The sequence below is a fragment of the Falco peregrinus genome, chromosome 1 (genome assembly GCF_023634155.1).
Source record: "Falco peregrinus isolate bFalPer1 chromosome 1, bFalPer1.pri, whole genome shotgun sequence".
Taxonomy (NCBI): domain Eukaryota; kingdom Metazoa; phylum Chordata; class Aves; order Falconiformes; family Falconidae; genus Falco; species Falco peregrinus.
The window spans coordinates 51,103,583-51,120,323 of record NC_073721.1 but is presented as its reverse complement, the minus strand read 5'-3'; the positions used below and the strand labels follow the sequence as shown (position 1 = coordinate 51,120,323).

The window sequence follows — 16,741 nt, the reverse complement described above, 5'->3', positions numbered from 1 at the left end:
AATAGTGTTTTGGGTTTTTTTTAATTAAGAGTCATTCTAAATTACCAGAAAGCATGTTTTAAATACTGTGTTATTCACTTACAGCTGCCAAAACATAGTACAGTGAAATAATGGTCTGCTAGCCTGCTAAACAAGTGTCCAGCTTCCACAATGCCTGTGCAGGCAGCTCAGTGGACAGAATTTCTGTCCTGCCCAATCTGCTACAACGAGTTTGATGAGAATGTGCACAAACCCATCAGCTTAGGTTGCTCTCACACTGTCTGTAAGACCTGCCTGAACAAGCTTCATCGCAAGGCATGTCCTTTCGACCAGACTGTCATCAATACAGACATCGATGTGCTTCCTGTAAACTTTGCACTCCTCCAGTTAGTTGGAGCCCAGGTATGATTTAAGCAGCTCTTTGTTATGCCACTTCATGTTATTACCATTTACATGCCAGTTGCAATACGTGTGCTGATCACTTTCCCTCATTTTAGTCTAAAAAAATAAATGGTAGGACTGTAACTTTGTAATATTTAGAAGTCCATGCATACTCTAAAAGCAACCACACTGTTTTCATGACCGTCCTCTTCTCATAAAATGAAAATGTGTTCTAGTTGTAAGATTAATTCTGGTTTAAAAAGGCTCTTGAACTGTGACTGGAGAAAAATACCCATTAGGAAATAGACAATTATCTGTCACAGTTGTCATTAGAAAAGTGGACCTGCAGATTGCACCCGTTCAGTTCATTGTACTCTTGCAAGGAATCTCATTTCTACATGTCACATGTTCGAAAGTAGCTAGCTGTTTAACCAAGTTTCAGAAGTGTGTGTGTGTGTGTGTGTGTATAATTTATTTTTTAAAAAAATGTGCATGATGGTGGCTTTTCAGTTGCATTTTCAGACACTGCCTAATCAGGCCAGGAATGTTCCCTGTGCTGTCTCATAGCAGTGGCAAAACAGCGATTACATAATCACTACTGTGCTTTATGGAGACTAAATAAAGTCTGTTTACCTTATGCTGATTCATATGCTTTTACATATTACTCTCATCATAACACCTGGGTGATGCAGTAAGAAGATGCTTTTTACTTTGCTTTTTAATGTCTTACCATGTGCCTTGATACAGCTATTGGTAATAACACTATTTCACTGGTTTTGTTTCTCACAAGTTCCCATGCTCCTTTAATTTTTTTTATTTCTAAGTTTGTGTCAAATCACTGACTTGATCTTACAACATTCATTTTCCTTTGTCTCTTAACTTCTTGCAGCATCTTTCAATTTAATGTATTTTGACTAATACTCTCTGTTTTCATTCTGACCTTGTTACTCTATGAGTTTTTTCCACCCCAAGTTACGCTTAAATTATTTTTTAACTTTGCTTTTTCATATTCTTTTCTTGCCAGTTATTTTTGTCTTAAAACTTTGCTTGTGTGTCTGTAGTAAATTGTGCTGATCTCGTACACTGATCATCCTCTCAAATCTTGTGTTCTTCATTCATCTTTTAAGTACCTTCTCATTAAACCTTGGTTACTGTTTTCTATCCTACTTTTGTTCTTAATGTGTTGAGTACTAACCAAAATAGTCTTTCATCACCCTGATCCTAATTTTTAGTCCTTTATTTTTATTCCTTATTACATCCTACATACCTTGGGTTGGTCCTGTCTTTCACTTCTCTAACCGTACATCTGCAGTGTTATGTAATTTAATAGTAGTGATGTTGGTACAATCACAGGCATATCAGATAGGTCAGCTGGGTAAATACAATTCTTCTTCCCCCTGCTCCCCTTTTGCATTTTCTTAGGTACCTGATCATCAGACAGTAAAGTTGAGTAATGTAGGAGAGAACAAACATTATGAAGTAGCAAAGAAATGTGTTGAGGATTTGGCACTCTACTTAAAGCCATTAAGTGGAGGAAAAGGTGAGTTTGCTCAACAGCGGAATTTTGATGTAGCTTGCTTTTAACAGCATTGTGTTTTCAGCACTCATTTTAGACATCAGTGAGATGATCCTTTCATTTTTGTAATAAAATTTCCTTTATGTCTTTAAAAGCTTATTTACACCTGTGACACTTGATTATTTTTGTTTTATTTGAAGCTTACAGAAGATTTTTTTTTAATTTAATAATATTACCTGGGGGCTAACTTTGTAGTAAAGCTGAACTTTCCTCCAAGGATGGGTTTGATGTCAATTTAACACTTAAAATTATTTTTGGTAATTACATAGAGCTGCCTAGGAGAAGGGAAGATACCTGTGACTAGTATCCAAGTCCTAGAGAAAAACACATACTATTAGACCTTTTTGTTTGTGTTACCCAGAAGAATTTGGCTAGAAGCAATAGTTTGCCTTTTCTCTCTTTCTTTGAAGGTGTTGCAAGCTTGAATCAGAGTGCACTGAGCCGTCCAATGCAAAGGAAGCTTGTGACACTGGTGAATTGTCAGCTGGTGGAGGAAGAGGGTCGCGTTAGAGCTATGAGGGCAGCTCGATCACTGGGAGAGAGAACTGTTACAGAACTGATCTTGCAGCACCAAAATCCTCAGCAGCTTTCTGCCAATCTCTGGGCTGCTGTCAGGGCACGAGGATGCCAGTTTCTAGGACCAGGTGAGGTTTCGGTAGAATCTGCAACAGCGTCTATGTAGCTGTACCTTTTCTTAACAAAAAATTCTTTGGAAATTTATTCTGTTTGATTGAAGATGTAATTACTTCTGGTTTTCAAATTTTTTGCCAGGAAGAAAGGAGAAGGGGGGGAAAAAAATCCGCCAGACAAGTTGGTAAAAATCTGCAGGTTTAAAGTTTTTGGGTGCTCACTCCTGCTTATTAAATGTTTTTCAAAATTGTGAGGAAGCATTTAAAAAATCTGGGCAAAGAAGAGTAAATAAGCATGCTTTCTGCACAGTTTGTAATGCAGTGTAACAGTAACAAAGGCTGGTTGTACTGCTGCCTGTGATTAGAATTGGATAGGAAACTGCAAATGCTCTCTTGCTCATACTTCAGCTGTAAATACAATCAGCCTAACTTTAATTGCGGCACACTTGAATTTTAAAATTTATAATGATCATGTTTGTTTGATAGAAACAGCAAATTCTTAGTTAAGAATGCAGTGGAAGCAAGCACAGAAATGAGAAGGAAATTCTGTTTAAACTGGAAGTAGGCCTCGCTTGATTACAATAACTGATGATAGCATTCCTGTACTGTTCCCGTATTTATTTTATACAGTTTCATGGTGTAGCATTGATGAGATGTCCAAAATGATAAAAAAGCTACAGGACTACACAGTGGAGAAGAGTATAAAAACTGCACTTACTGATGTGTTTATTACTGGAAACTAGTCTTAGCTCTTCAAGTTTGCTGTGCTTAGAGTGCTTCTGAATACTAGAAGATCTCTTAAAATGTTTCAGAGGGGTTTTTTCTTACGATTAGTGAAATAAAAAGTAATAAGGAATTATGTTCAAGGTGATTCAGATGCTTCTACTTAGCTGTTATATATGATAGCCTTGCTATTTTTTGGCAATATATTTAACTTACTATCTTTTAAATTTTTTTGTCTTAAAGCTATGCAGGAGGAGGCACTGAAACTTGTATTATTGGCACTGGAAGATGGCTCTGCACTCTCAAGAAAAGTTCTGGTACTTTTTGTTGTGCAAAGGCTAGAACCAAGATTTCCTCAGGCCTCTAAAACAAGCATTGGTCATGTTGTGCAGCTACTGTATAGAGCCTCGTGCTTTAAGGTAAAATACCAATACTTGAAATTTGTTACTGTGAACTAGTGGAGCTCCAGAGAACCTGACCTAGGATTAGTATCTTTCACCTGTAAAATGTTACGTAAATGCAGTTTCTACACATTCAAATAGCGTAGACTATATAAAATTTTATACAGAACTGCCATGAAGTAGCTGTTTGATATTTAAAAGTCCTTGCAAAAGGAATAAATTGTCACGTGTGGAGTTAGCTGGAACAGATTCTGAAATTACTGCCCTCATTAGTAACTGCTGCCCATCATCTGCAAATTATCGCCCCGAAAGATGCATGAAACCTGCCTCTGTAAGGCACTCCTAGCCTGCTTCAGGAAAAAGTGCAATGTTTTAATATAGACACTTCTGACTTTATTTAGATTCATAAGAGTTGGTCATGGCAGACATGCCAGACTGACCTGGATGCTGTCAAAGCTTAGAAACCAATTCCAGCATTCTAAAGAAAACCTGAAATACTGTAGTCCTGGGAACTTTCTTAGTCCCAACACCAGGTGTGAGAGGGGGGGCACCATACACAGAGATTGGTGTCAGCCTGAACTCAAACATTGCGTTCCCACACATTTGTCACTCTTGTCTTTTGTCTGTATCTAACTACCTTGCACTGAAGAGGCATTTTATTTTCTAGATATAGGGATGGGTTGTTTAAACTGAATATTCTCAACTCTTCAAGTCTGGAGAAGAATGAAAAATTGGTTCCATGAGTCTTTTTTTTTTTTTTTTTTTTTTTTTTTTTTTTTTGATCACAGATAAAAACATGATCATCACAACATCACTAAACATTAAAATAACAAGACCTGTTGCTCTCCTTTATGACTAATGTCTTCTGTAACTTAAGAGTTTTACTTATTTATAGTGGACTCTCAGTTAAAAATTGTTCTTTGAATGTTGATATCTTAAGGTTTTTCTTCCTTTTTGTTATTTGTCACTTCTAGAGACTTTCCTGTTTCTTTAAGTCACTCTCTAATACTGTGTAGCAAAAACCAATAGTAGAACTGCTAAATATATATCTCCTGTGACTTAACTAAATCTTACTACTTTCCTAGTTGGAAGTAATGAGTTGGTATAGTTTTGCACCTGTGATGCTGTAAGAACTTGGAGCTGGCTTTTTTGCCTGTGCACTGCTAATTAAGTGGATGAATACATGGAAGAAAACAAAGTATATGCTACATATACAAAAGCAGTACTTCTGTGATTTGTCATGTGTAACTGTTTTTTCTAATGGACTTGGAGATTTTTTTTGTTAAAAGAGTAGTATTAAATTGTTACTATTTATTAGGTCACTAAAAGGGATGAAGATTCTTCTCTGATGCAACTTAAAGAAGAGTTTCGGAGTTATGAGGCTTTGCGGAGAGAGCATGATGCCCAAATAGTTCACATCGCCATGGAAGCAGGACTTCGAATATCACCAGAACAATGGTCTTCCCTTCTTTATGGTGACTTGGCACATAAATCACACATGCAATCCATTATTGACAAGGTTAGTCAAAGGAATTGGTTTACTGTCTTTGTAGGATTAGATTTGACTATTAAATGTTATAATAAAAATCCAAGAACTGCTTGAGTTAACTTTTTGTCTTTAGTCATATCAAATATTAATTAAAACGAGAATGAAGAGAGTTTTCCTCACTGTCGTGTATTCTTCATATGAAGACATTTTTGGTTTTAGTACTTGAAGGCTAATTCCCTTTTTTGTGTCTTATGATGAAGCTTCATAGGGCAGATTCTGAGCTGAGAAATAAAATTTCTCTTCACTGATACTCTCTATATGCCATCTGAAGACACTAAATACTGTGTTTAGAAACCAGTGTAATGAAAATATTTTTAAGATTAGTAGTTCACAGTTGTAAGATGCAGCACACTAATGCTCACTTTGTTTTCAGCTCCAGTCACCAGAATCTTTTGCAAAGAGTGTACAAGAATTGACAATTGTCTTGCAGCGCACAGGCGATCCTGCAAACTTAAACAGGCTGAGGCCTCATTTAGAGCTCCTGGCAAACATAGATCCAAATCCAGGTACATAAATGAAGGTTTTTAAATGCTTCTTGATATTTTCCTGTCTAACCTCCGTTCCTGGTTTCAAAATTCCCATTAATTAATATAGTATATCATAAACTCTTCTTCAGGGCTCTCTGAGTTCTGTTGTAGTACTTGGTGATTTGAAGTACTTAGAAGAGTTGCCTCTTATTTATGATAGTACTGAAATTATTGACAGAATGACTAGCCTGCTTTTAATTATTTTAGATGCAGCATCTCCAACATGGGAGCAGCTGGAAAATGCAATGGTCGCTGTAAAGACTGTGGTACATGGGCTGGTGGATTTCATTCAGAATTATAGTAGAAAAGGCCATGAAACTCCACAGGTAACTGGATTCAATCATTGCATTATATGTCTTAATGTACATTTACTGAAAGATGCAACTTTGTAAACTTACTATTGATTTGAAATATTTATGACCTTTTCTGTGGAATAATTGATGATACTGTTACTGCATTCAGGTTTTGAGAACTTAACTGTTTTGAATATGGAATGCAGCAGAGCTTGCTGTAGTGAGAGCCTTACAGTGGTGTAGTACTTAGCTCATCAACAAGAAATTTTCTTAGTTTTCTGATTAAAGGTGCAAAATGTAAAAACGTATTATGGCTGTTCTGTATATTTTAAGCCTGTTCTTATGTAAATGTCTCTTAAATCGTAAAAGCAGTGTCTTGTGTTTTTGCTTTTTTTTAAAGCCACAACCAAATAGCAAATATAAAACAAGTATGTGCCGAGACCTTCGACAGCAAGGGGGATGTCCAAGAGGAACAAACTGTACATTTGCTCATTCTCAGGAAGAGCTTGAAAAGTGAGTGTGGGAGACTTTCCCCCCCCTTCCAACCCCACCCCACCCCCATCCAACCCCCCAGTTTAAATCTAAGCAATCTCCATAGAATTTTGAAAACAGTCTCTTCTATACATTTATTCATTCGGAAGGATTTGTGAATCTCTTGAAGTGACAACTCTTAACGTGAAACTGAAGGTACAGTAAAGCAATGTCTGCAAATAAATTCCAGTTTTGTTTTTTTATTTTACCCCATATGAAGTAAAATTTCCTTTCCTGGAACTGAGTCTAGGCTGTGTCTGTCAGGGACTGGTTATATCACCTACAAGAGAGTGAATGTTAATTACATTTTAACTGATTAAGGAATAAAGTGAGTTAGTTGAACAGTCTGTAACATCTGCATTCTTGAAGGTGTTTTCACACAAATCCATTTTCAAAGAACTGCAGGAGTGGATATTCTAAGAGGAGAGATGATCTGTGGTTACAAGGAAGACATTGGTGTTCTATTTGCGGATTGTTGAAAATAATGGGGTTTAAGTCTTAGTTTTTGGTTATCATGTTCTTCTCAGTCTTCTAGTTTTACAAATATATTAAACTTTACAACAAGCAGTTTTTAAATTGTCTGTCTTTTGTCTGTGTTTGTACATGTGTTTATAGATATCGCTTGAGGAACAAAAAAATCAGTGCAACAGTGAGAACATTCCCCCTTCTAAATAAAGTTGGCGTAAATAGCACTGTCTCAACCACAACAGGAAATGTAATTTCTGTCATAGGAAGCCCTGAAGCAACAGGGAAAATGGTGCCAAGTACTAACGGAATAGGTAATCTAGAAAGTGGTGTTCCCCAGTTGATCCCTCGCTGTGCAGACACCTCCTTGAGAGCTTTGGAGAACACCAAGAAGGGAGGGAAGACCGGAGCCAATGGCCAGAATGTTTCTGGATCCCCTACAGAATCACTACCTGAAAAGTAGGTAACTTTTTTCATAAATATAACTAAGCACAACATTTTGCTTTTGGATTATCATGGAGTTTGTGAATGGCAAAGAGTAGATACTGGGTTCTGGTCCTGGTTTGCAGTTGTTGCTGGTGCTCACTGGCTGCAGATTTGTGTAAGACAGTGCGGATACCATTATATAGTGTTTGTGGATTCAAGCTCTTGGAGACAACACTGGTTGTTTTAGCTGTTGAATGCTCCCATGCAATATAGATAAAACGGTAAATGTCTCTCTTTTACCTTTTATTTTGTTGTTCTCAGTCTGGTATCTTTCTTACTGTTGTGTTATTACATACAAATAAAACAAAAAACTTGTACTCAAAATGTGGTGTTTCCTGAAACCAAGAAGGGTGCACGTAGTACTCCCTTAATGATCTTGGAAACCTTCTGGTTTTGGAGTTTCCCCTTAAAACTTTAGATACTTCTCCAGGAAGCACTGAGCCGCTAAACAATTTTTCAAAGCCTTTGTTTTTAACAGAATACACTTAAAGTGGTACGTAAGCTTCTGGGTACATGCCAAAACATTTATATCTGCCTCTGAGTTCTCTTACAAGAAAGTCTAAGATATAATAATAGTATCAGTTTGGGGTATGAAAAGCAAAATTCCAGAGGAAATAACATGGCCCAAATTTCCACATTACATGAGAATGTACACAAAGAGATGATTAACTGAAATAAGTAAAGATCTGCTTAATGATTTCTTGATAATCTTTTTCAGTAAAATTGGTTCTCCACCCAAGACTCCTGTAAGCCAGGCAGCAGCTACCTCAGCTGGTCCTCCTAATATTGGAACAGAAGTTAATTCTGTGCCTCCAAAATCCAGCCCGTTTGTTCCCAGAGTACCTGTCTACCCTCCACATTCTGATAATGTTCAATATTTCCAAGATCCCAGGACTCAGCTGTCATATGAAGTTCCACAGTACCCGCAGACAGGTGAGAGAGAATAGCACTGAATAAAAATAGCTCTGAACTTTCCTCTAGGTAAGCCTGAATGCCGAGAAGTAACTTATCTCAGTTTTGTGAATTATGTTTCTTAAATATCAGTTGAATCTTCACTTGACGGAATACTAATCCAGTCCAGTGCTGATTATGGGAGGGACCTGTAGTTTGCTCTCAGTGTTGGTGGTTCTTGTCTTTGTGTGCTGTATGTTGTGCAGCTTGTACCTCAGCATCCAGAAGAACTTGAACCTCAAGGTCTTTCATCTACTTTTTCTTACATTAGCATTTAATTGCATTTATTTAGGCTTGCTCATCTCATGCCCTGTTCGTGAGGGTATTCATAGACAGGATTCAGACCCAGAGGCATAGCATGCTTCTATACATCTTTGTGCCTGATCAAATATTTTTGAAAAGTTTCAGTCACTTTTTTTGATTGCAGTGCACATGTTTAAATTAAGCAAACCATTAGGTGTTATAGCATCAGGTCATTCACAAGTTCTCAAATCAGAAGGCAGAGGTGTTCAGACAGTTCTCTCCAAAGAAAAAAGAATAAGCCAAGTGTGAAATGGTTATTTATGGACCTTTGAAATTACGGGGGGGTTTAGCAATATAGCTTTTTATATTGGAGGTAACTATTTTAACTTCATAAAGAAGAGCGTAGGATGCTGTCTTTTCAGTTACATAGTTATACCATAGTACAGAAGAGCAATGGCAGAGAAACCCCATTTTCCAAATTGGGTCAAGGTGGTAAAGGGTCAGCACTACATCTGCAAATACGATTGTCATACTTGAAATTATATTCCACAGAAAAATGATAGGGTCAGCAACAGTTTTTTAAATTGTGACTTCATTCTCTGAAGGTACTTATAAACACTATTTACAGTTTTAGAAGGTGTAAAATTCTGGGTCGTTTGTGGTTACATTAAATATGCCTTTTTCCAATTTTTAAGGATATTATCCACCACCTCCAACAGTACCAGCTGGTGTGGCTCCCTGTGTTCCTCGCTTTGTGAGGTCCAATAATGTTCCAGAATCCTCCCTCCCACCTGCTTCCGTGCCATATGCCGATCATTACAGTACATTTCCCCCTCGAGATCGACTGAATTCTCCTTACCAACCTCCTCCTCCGCAGCCGTATGGACCAGTTCCTCCTGTCCCTTCTGGAATGTATGCTCCAGTTTATGACAGCAGGCGCATCTGGCGCCCACAGATGTACCCACGAGATGATATTATTAGGAGCAATTCTTTACCTCCCATGGATGTGATGCACTCATCTGTCTATCAGACATCATTACGTGAGAGATACAACTCTTTAGATGGGTATTACTCTGTGGCTTGTCAGCCTCCAAACGAACAGAGGACTGTGCCTTTACCAAGGGTGAGTGAGAGCCAGAAAGGGAAGGATGTAGTCTTGGTTCTGAAGGTCATTGCTGAAAAGTTGGTGAATAATCAGCACAGACCTGTTGTATTTATTTGGGGTTACATGATCAGGACATGTGACCTGGATAGAGTTCTTGTTTTGTTGTTAACCTGAATAAAATGAGCCTGTAAAACAGACCACTCAAATTTGCATTAGGATGAGAGCCTCTCTGCCTCTTTAATTCCCATACATGTTGCTTGACTTAATTAAATATTTAAGGTTTGAGTTGCCATACATGGGCCAAGTTCTCCAAATCCTTGTGAAATTCTTCTAGTGATGTCAGTGGAAGTTTACAGACCCAGGGGAATTTGGCAGTCCAGGTGTGTTCCCTGCAAGTATTTGCCTTCTGATTAGAGCATGGTAGGATATACAGTCCTATATTTATTATTGCTAGGAGCCTTGTGGTCATTTGAAGACTGGTTATGATGAGCAATTAAGACGGAAGCCGGAGCAATGGGCACAGTACCACACGCAGAAAACTCCTCTGGTATCGTCAGCCCTTCCTATGGCAACACCATCTCCAACACCACCTTCTCCTCTCTTCAGTGTAGATTTCAGCACAGAGGTGGGAAGCCAGAGAACAACTTTATTTTCCCTCCCTGTTTCTCTGAGATGTCATTTCATATTCCTAGTAAAGATTTTCTACCTGCCATCTATTGTTCATAAAATTAATTTAATCTTCTAGCAAAAGGAAGGTAATACCTAGTAATGCATTTAATTTGATATTAAGGTGATGTGGAAAACAGGTCAAGAAGTGAAGTGATTCAATTTACCCTCACTAAAGGAAATCTAATTTTGTTGAGTTTTGTGAAATTCCAGGTTTTTGTGTAGGGAACAGTAATTTTTTTCCATTAAGAAGAACCATCCCTTTTATACTCCAAATGGCATTACAACATGATGAGTAGAGTGAATCAAGCTGCAAATGCTTGTAAAGTCCTAAAGAATATATATCCCTTAAAAGTGGCAAATGGTGTTGGTAGAACATTGTGTACTTGGGTGATAAGTTCTGTAAACAAGAATGGAAACTCTTCAAAAGTGAATTATTTTTTTTTTCTTCAAAAGCACGCTAACTTGTGGTATTTATTTTCTATATATGTAAATTAAATGCATCCAAGAAACTAGTTTGAGAACCATTGTGCCAAGTACTCTTTGCTGTGGTTTGACAGTTCCCTTGATGATATTTAAGGGGTTATTCAGAAAAGACCTGGTAAGGAAGATGTAGCTGAAATCCCTTATGGGTGCATTCAAGGTAGATCAGGATTTCGTCCTTTTCATCCAAATTGGAGGGTTCCAAGTCATACTTCTATCTGTCACTGGCTTGTATCTTAAAGGAAAATACATGGCTTCCTCTCAGTTTAATTACTGTAGGTATTTGCCTGAAGAAACCTGCCACTAACATAGTGACACTGATTTCAATCTGTCATCTTGGCAGACCAGGCAGTTATTTGTAGTGGCAAAGCTTGCCTGCCTTTGACAGCCATCAGCTGCACTGGTTTTAAGTTTGATGGAATAAGTTACGTTGTCCCTAAGTCAAGTCTTGAATGTGACTAGAACTCCTTGATTGACTTTTGAGATAATTAAATAGCAGTAAATGTTTTTTCTTATTTTAAGACTGAATTCCCTGGTTTTATTATTCACTGCTTATTTATTCCCTTTTCTATAGTTCTCAGAGAGTGTCAGTGATTTGAGTGGAACTAAATTTGAGGAAGACCATCTCTCTCACTATTCACCGTGGTCTTGTGGCACTATTGGCTCTTGTATAAATGCTATCGACTCAGAGCCCAAGGATGTGATTGCCAATTCAAATGCCGTGTTAATGGTAGGGGTTTTCTGCATGTTATCTCATTACTGTAATGATACTTACATGCTGAAGTGTCTTCTGTTTAGTTAAACAAGCCTTTTTTTTTTTTTTTGATAGCTTTATTCTTAGTATTTTTAAAGTGGTTCTGCCCATTTGAAGTTATTTGGAATATCTTTTCCCAGTTTTGTAAATAAACATGTATTTACTTCAGTGACAGAATGTAGTGCCAATTCTCCGATGTCTGAAACAGCTATTTTAATAACAGATCTCTGTAAATCAAACTTGAAGCCAAAATATTTTGAGTCAGTGGTCTGTAAACTGGTAAGAATCATTAGTTTTTAAATGTATTCTCTGATTATTAAGAGTGGGATACAAATTTTTGACTTTTTAATTGTTTGTCTCTCTTCAGAGTTCTTTGTATAAAAGTATATGTGTATACATACATCCTTAGAATTTCTGAGGGATCTAAAATAGTCTCAGAATATGTTGCAGTGGCAGACTTGACTGGTTAATGCAGGGTCACCGTGGTCAGTTCAGGACAGGTGTTTCCACTGCAGAAACACATCTCCTGTTGGGCTTATGTGCAGTAGTCCATCTTGTACAGATGAATCACTGGCCTTTTCAGGATTCTGGGATTTGTTATGTTGCCATTGTTTCAGAAAATCTTTATTTTGAAGTTAATCCCCAGAGCAACGTGCACTCACAGAGAAAAGTTGAAATGCTGTGGACCCAGGAGAATCTGCAGAAACTTTTATCTCAACTGCTTTGTACCCACAGAGAATCTGTATGTGAACTATTTTCCTAGCCTACCTCTTATTTGGGTGGAAGGCACGTTCTCCCCTAATAAGCAGTTTAATGGCAACAGATCTGTGAACAAAAAATACAACTTATTTTTTATCACTGAATTGCCATGAGAGGGAAAAAAAGGCTAACTGAAAGACTTTAAGAAACAAAAAATCTGTAGTATGAATCATGGAACACAGCTTACCTCCGGAGGGGTAAGAGCTCATGCTTTTTGGAGACTTTCCGCTATGCAGTGTAGTAGGTTACTTGTATGTTCTATGAATCAAATCTCATCCCAAGCTGCCTTTGACCCCTTCAAGTATGGGAAAGGGTACTGAAGGACCTTAAAGCATACTGGAAACATTTTTTCGCCTGGAAACACAGGCTTGGAAAAGGAAAGTTATTTTTTCTAGCACTGGTAATAGCTTTCTCGTGGTAAGTTTGCTGTTAAAGGTCAGTAGTTAAATCATTGAGGCCCTTCTTGGCTCTCTAGTTGGACAGATTTTCAGCAGTTGTTGTATTCAGCAACAATAATCAGAAAATTATTGGTCAACTGAGGAATCTTGAGTAACCTCAAATGAGTCCGTGTATCTTCTGTCTCCTAAATACGTAGGATTTGGACAGCGGGGATGTTAAAAGGAGAGTGCATTTATTTGAAACTCAGAGACGGGCAAAGGAAGAAGATCCTATAATCCCGTTTAGCGATGGACCGATCATCTCCAAGTGGGGTGCAATCTCCAGGTCATCCCGCACGGGTTATCACACGACAGATCCTATTCAGGCCACTGCTTCCCAAGGAAGTGCTACTAAACCCATCAGTGTATCAGGTACAAGTACAGGCTTCATATGACAATACAGCATACGTCACGAGCATTTCATCCTATTCGTGCTTACCACAGCAATGAAGATGCAAAGACCTAAAACACCTGCATATCTCATTTTAAGAACAGAGGAGATAATGAAAGGTATCCTAATTTGTTGCAGATTATGTCCCTTATGTCAATGCTGTTGACTCAAGATGGAGTGCCTATGGTTCAGATTCTACTTCATCTGCACGTTACGCAGAACGGTATGGATTTTTTCCCGTGCTCTATTAAAAGAAGTATTTTCTATAGCTAGCTGTTCTTCTAAATCCTTAATGTGGGGGAGGGGGGAAATTTGGAACTATTAGTAGACATTCTTAACTTTAAAGTAAAAGATTTTTTTTTTCCTATCCAGCATAAAGCCTTGGAAAAACCAGGTTAAAACTTGTGTAGTCTTTAATACTTAATGCAGTTAATAATACCCAATTACTAGTAACGTATCCCTTGAGAGACCTAATCAAAGAATTGGAGTCAGATTTTGGACATTACAGCATGGCAGTACCTATGATCTCTAGTAGGTTCTCTCAAGTCTTCTTGCCTCATCTTACCCATATGTGAAATAAGGATGTTTGCGTCCTGTAATGCCTTGGGGTGTTGTGAGCCCCAATGAAGATGAAGAGCGCTTTATCTTAGCCACATCATTTCTGTCCAAAAAGCGAACATGGATAGACTAATGAAGTTTATGGGGCCTTTGATTTAGATAACTTGTTTTTAATTCCTAGTTTTACCTTCTTTCTCTTAAAGGGACAGGTTCATAGTTACAGATTTGTCTGGTCACAGAAAGCATTCCAGCACTGGAGATCTGTTGAGTATTGAATTACAGCAGGTAAGATCAGATATTATACCACTTGGGGGTTTTTAATTTTAAAAAAAAGTGATTTATTAAAGTGATTTTAAATAACTTTTCTTAGTGTAGCCTACAGAAAATAGCGCAATTAACGAAATGATCAATAAGGGCTAAGTAGGTGCTAGTCCTGCAACACTTAATATGATGCATAAGGCCTGCTAATATATATGAGCTATTCCATTGAGATCAGTAAGACCATTTTTGGGAGAAGGTAGTGGTACTGATACATGTGAGCAAATGTGGAACCAAATAAATGCTATGCATTAAAAGAATGCATAGTTAGCCATATAGCAAAAGAACTGTTCTTTTTGTAGGCTGATTTATTTTGCCATTTGACAATACATGGTTTAAGTGTGGTTATTGGTAACTGATATGTTTCTTTCTATAGGCCAAAAGTAACTCATTATTACTTCAGAGAGAGGCAAATGCACTAGCCATGCAGCAGAAGTGGAATTCTCTAGATGAAGGCAGTCGTCTTACCTTAAATCTTTTAAGCAAGGAAATTGATTTGAGGAATGGTGAGGTAAAGAAAGGGGTAATTGGGATGGAACAAACTTTTGAGGTTTGTCATGTATCCATAAGTGCATGCATTTTAACTAAGAATTAAAACTCTTTAGTTTTAATATTCCCAAATATTTATAACACATTTGTGCAAGTTAAGTCACTGCTGTTTCACCTAGTTATTTCCCTGAGAAGAAGTAGGTGCACCCGCTATGCTGCTGCTCCAATCATCCATCTACAAAACGGGAAGAACGTGACAATCCATTTTTGTGCTATCGTTACTTTTCATTCTACTTGTACGTGTCATAAACATAAACATTCTGCCATTGTACTCCACAGAAATTTCTGCTTCAGTATTCATTTTACCCCTCTGTTTCAGTACTTAAATGTGATTAGATTTAGCTTTGTATTGTGTTGTCTATGCACGAAGTTCTATTTGTGTCTAACTAGTTCTTCTGTATTGTAGAAATGTTGCGTCCTAGAAGTGCATCTTCTGTTTTCCCTTTGGTACTTGTGTTGCGTGAAGCAGGTAAAAAGTCAATTTGATATTTACAGAGCATACCAATTCTTTTTTTAGACTGATTATACTGAAGACTGTGCAGACACAAAGCCAGATCGAGACATTGAACTGGAGCTGTCAGCCCTTGATACCGATGAACCTGATGGGCAAGGTGAACAAATAGAAGTAAGTACAAAAATCTGTGTGTCTGAAGAGGTCACTGGGTCCTTTTATTAGTTATTAAAACAGTTCTATAATTTCTTTGTGAATTAGTAGATAATGTTGATAGCAAAGCCTTTTGGTTTTAGTCTTTGTAGTGATACCAGACGTTTGCCTTATTTTAACACTAGGGGTCTCATACTTCTCATTCAGGTACCTGGAGGTTAATACTACCAAAGTTAAAAACAGCTCACTGTGTTCTTTGACGTAGCTTTGAGGTTTTTGCTCTTCATCTTTCGATAGCAAGTAATGATGTGGAGTCTGTTCTTTCCCTTTCCTCTCCAGTGTCGAAACTGTAGTTAAGAACGTTTTACACTGAAGTTTACATTTAAATGTGATCATGTAATTTAAACTTTATGCTCACCTGATTCTAATAGTAAAGTCATTTAAATGATTGTTCTTTTCTTTTGCCTATTCCTTCATTGTTTGTTTTGTAATTCTGTGCATCTGCCCCAGTTTATTCTGTTATTTCCTCCTTTGCTGTACAGTCATAAAATATTCTGGTGTTCATTCCAAGCATTAGGATCAATTGTCCTCTTTGTAAAGCATCATACACTTATGAAAAATCGAGTTTCTTATCTGGAACATATTCCATAATACAGTCCAATACTGGCTTACAAGTACTGGCTACAGTTTTTGTTTGCTCTGCCCGTGGCATGTGGTGCAGTACTGTAGTATGAATTGTGAATTGCCATTATATGGGTGGAAGGACCTTTATTTTTAGTCTTTCCTCTACCCCTAATTATTGAAACAACTCTCACTGTCTTTGTCTCCTTCATATCTCACCTGATAAATAATTTTTTAGCAACTGACATTTGTGCTGCTGTTGTAATTCACTGCTGTCTCTGAATTATGGTTTTTTTTCTTTTTCCTATAGTAAAATGTGGTAGACGTTGCAACAGCATGAAATAAAAATGAGTTTTCTGATGAGACTCCCATTTCCATCAGCTTTATGTAGTGGAAAATTTAAAGTTGGTAGCAACAGTATTGATGGACTTTTCTCCTTTTCTTCTGTAGGAGATTCTGGATATACAGCTAGGTATTAGTTCTCAAGATGATCAGCTGCTCAATGGAACAACTGTAGAGAATGGGCATCTGCTAAAGCAGCACCAGAAAGAATCTATGGAACAGAAGAGACAAAGTTTAGGTGAAGACCTTGTGATTCTGTGAGTGTTAGACAAAACAGCAGTGTCTGCCAGTATTAGACAAACAGCAGCAACAGAATAGTTGAAGCAAGATTATTTAAGGATGAACTGCCTACCTACTCAGACTTGGATTAGACATCTGCATTGTGTGTACATGGTGAAGTGAGAAGAACCTGTTAAGAAA

At 37.5% G+C, this 16,741-nt stretch overlaps 1 protein-coding gene and 1 non-coding gene across 8 annotated transcripts in view; both read left to right on the top strand.

Annotated features, from left to right (window-relative positions):
* The window catches only part of RC3H2 (ring finger and CCCH-type domains 2), a 31,203-nt gene that overhangs the window by 8,603 nt on the left and 5,859 nt on the right, over positions 1 to 16,741 (top strand). For 2 of the 7 annotated variants that reach the window (XM_055797953.1, XM_055797955.1), the window contains exons 2-20: positions 85 to 381; positions 1,783 to 1,900; positions 2,347 to 2,580; positions 3,532 to 3,707; positions 5,008 to 5,208; positions 5,612 to 5,744; positions 5,973 to 6,091; positions 6,459 to 6,571; positions 7,205 to 7,513; positions 8,259 to 8,473; positions 9,430 to 9,857; positions 10,294 to 10,464; positions 11,563 to 11,718; positions 13,097 to 13,310; positions 13,468 to 13,552; positions 14,091 to 14,172; positions 14,582 to 14,716; positions 15,272 to 15,379; positions 16,430 to 16,578. In XM_055797953.1, coding sequence (XP_055653928.1) covers positions 151 to 381; positions 1,783 to 1,900; positions 2,347 to 2,580; positions 3,532 to 3,707; positions 5,008 to 5,208; positions 5,612 to 5,744; positions 5,973 to 6,091; positions 6,459 to 6,571; positions 7,205 to 7,513; positions 8,259 to 8,473; positions 9,430 to 9,857; positions 10,294 to 10,464; positions 11,563 to 11,718; positions 13,097 to 13,310; positions 13,468 to 13,552; positions 14,091 to 14,172; positions 14,582 to 14,716; positions 15,272 to 15,379; positions 16,430 to 16,578 — 3,377 coding nt within the window. In that variant the 5' untranslated portion in view covers positions 85 to 150. The remainder of the gene's footprint in view (positions 1 to 84; positions 382 to 1,782; positions 1,901 to 2,346; positions 2,581 to 3,531; positions 3,708 to 5,007; positions 5,209 to 5,611; positions 5,745 to 5,972; positions 6,092 to 6,458; positions 6,572 to 7,204; positions 7,514 to 8,258; positions 8,474 to 9,429; positions 9,858 to 10,293; positions 10,465 to 11,562; positions 11,719 to 13,096; positions 13,311 to 13,467; positions 13,553 to 14,090; positions 14,173 to 14,581; positions 14,717 to 15,271; positions 15,380 to 16,429; positions 16,579 to 16,741) is intronic. The other 5 variants (XM_055797979.1, XM_055797969.1, XM_055797971.1 and 2 more) reach the window with 5 other exon arrangements.
* On the top strand, positions 5,410 to 5,523 carry LOC114010479 (small nucleolar RNA SNORD90). Its single transcript, XR_003551898.1, has one exon. It is a non-coding gene; the product is annotated as a small nucleolar RNA SNORD90 (small nucleolar RNA).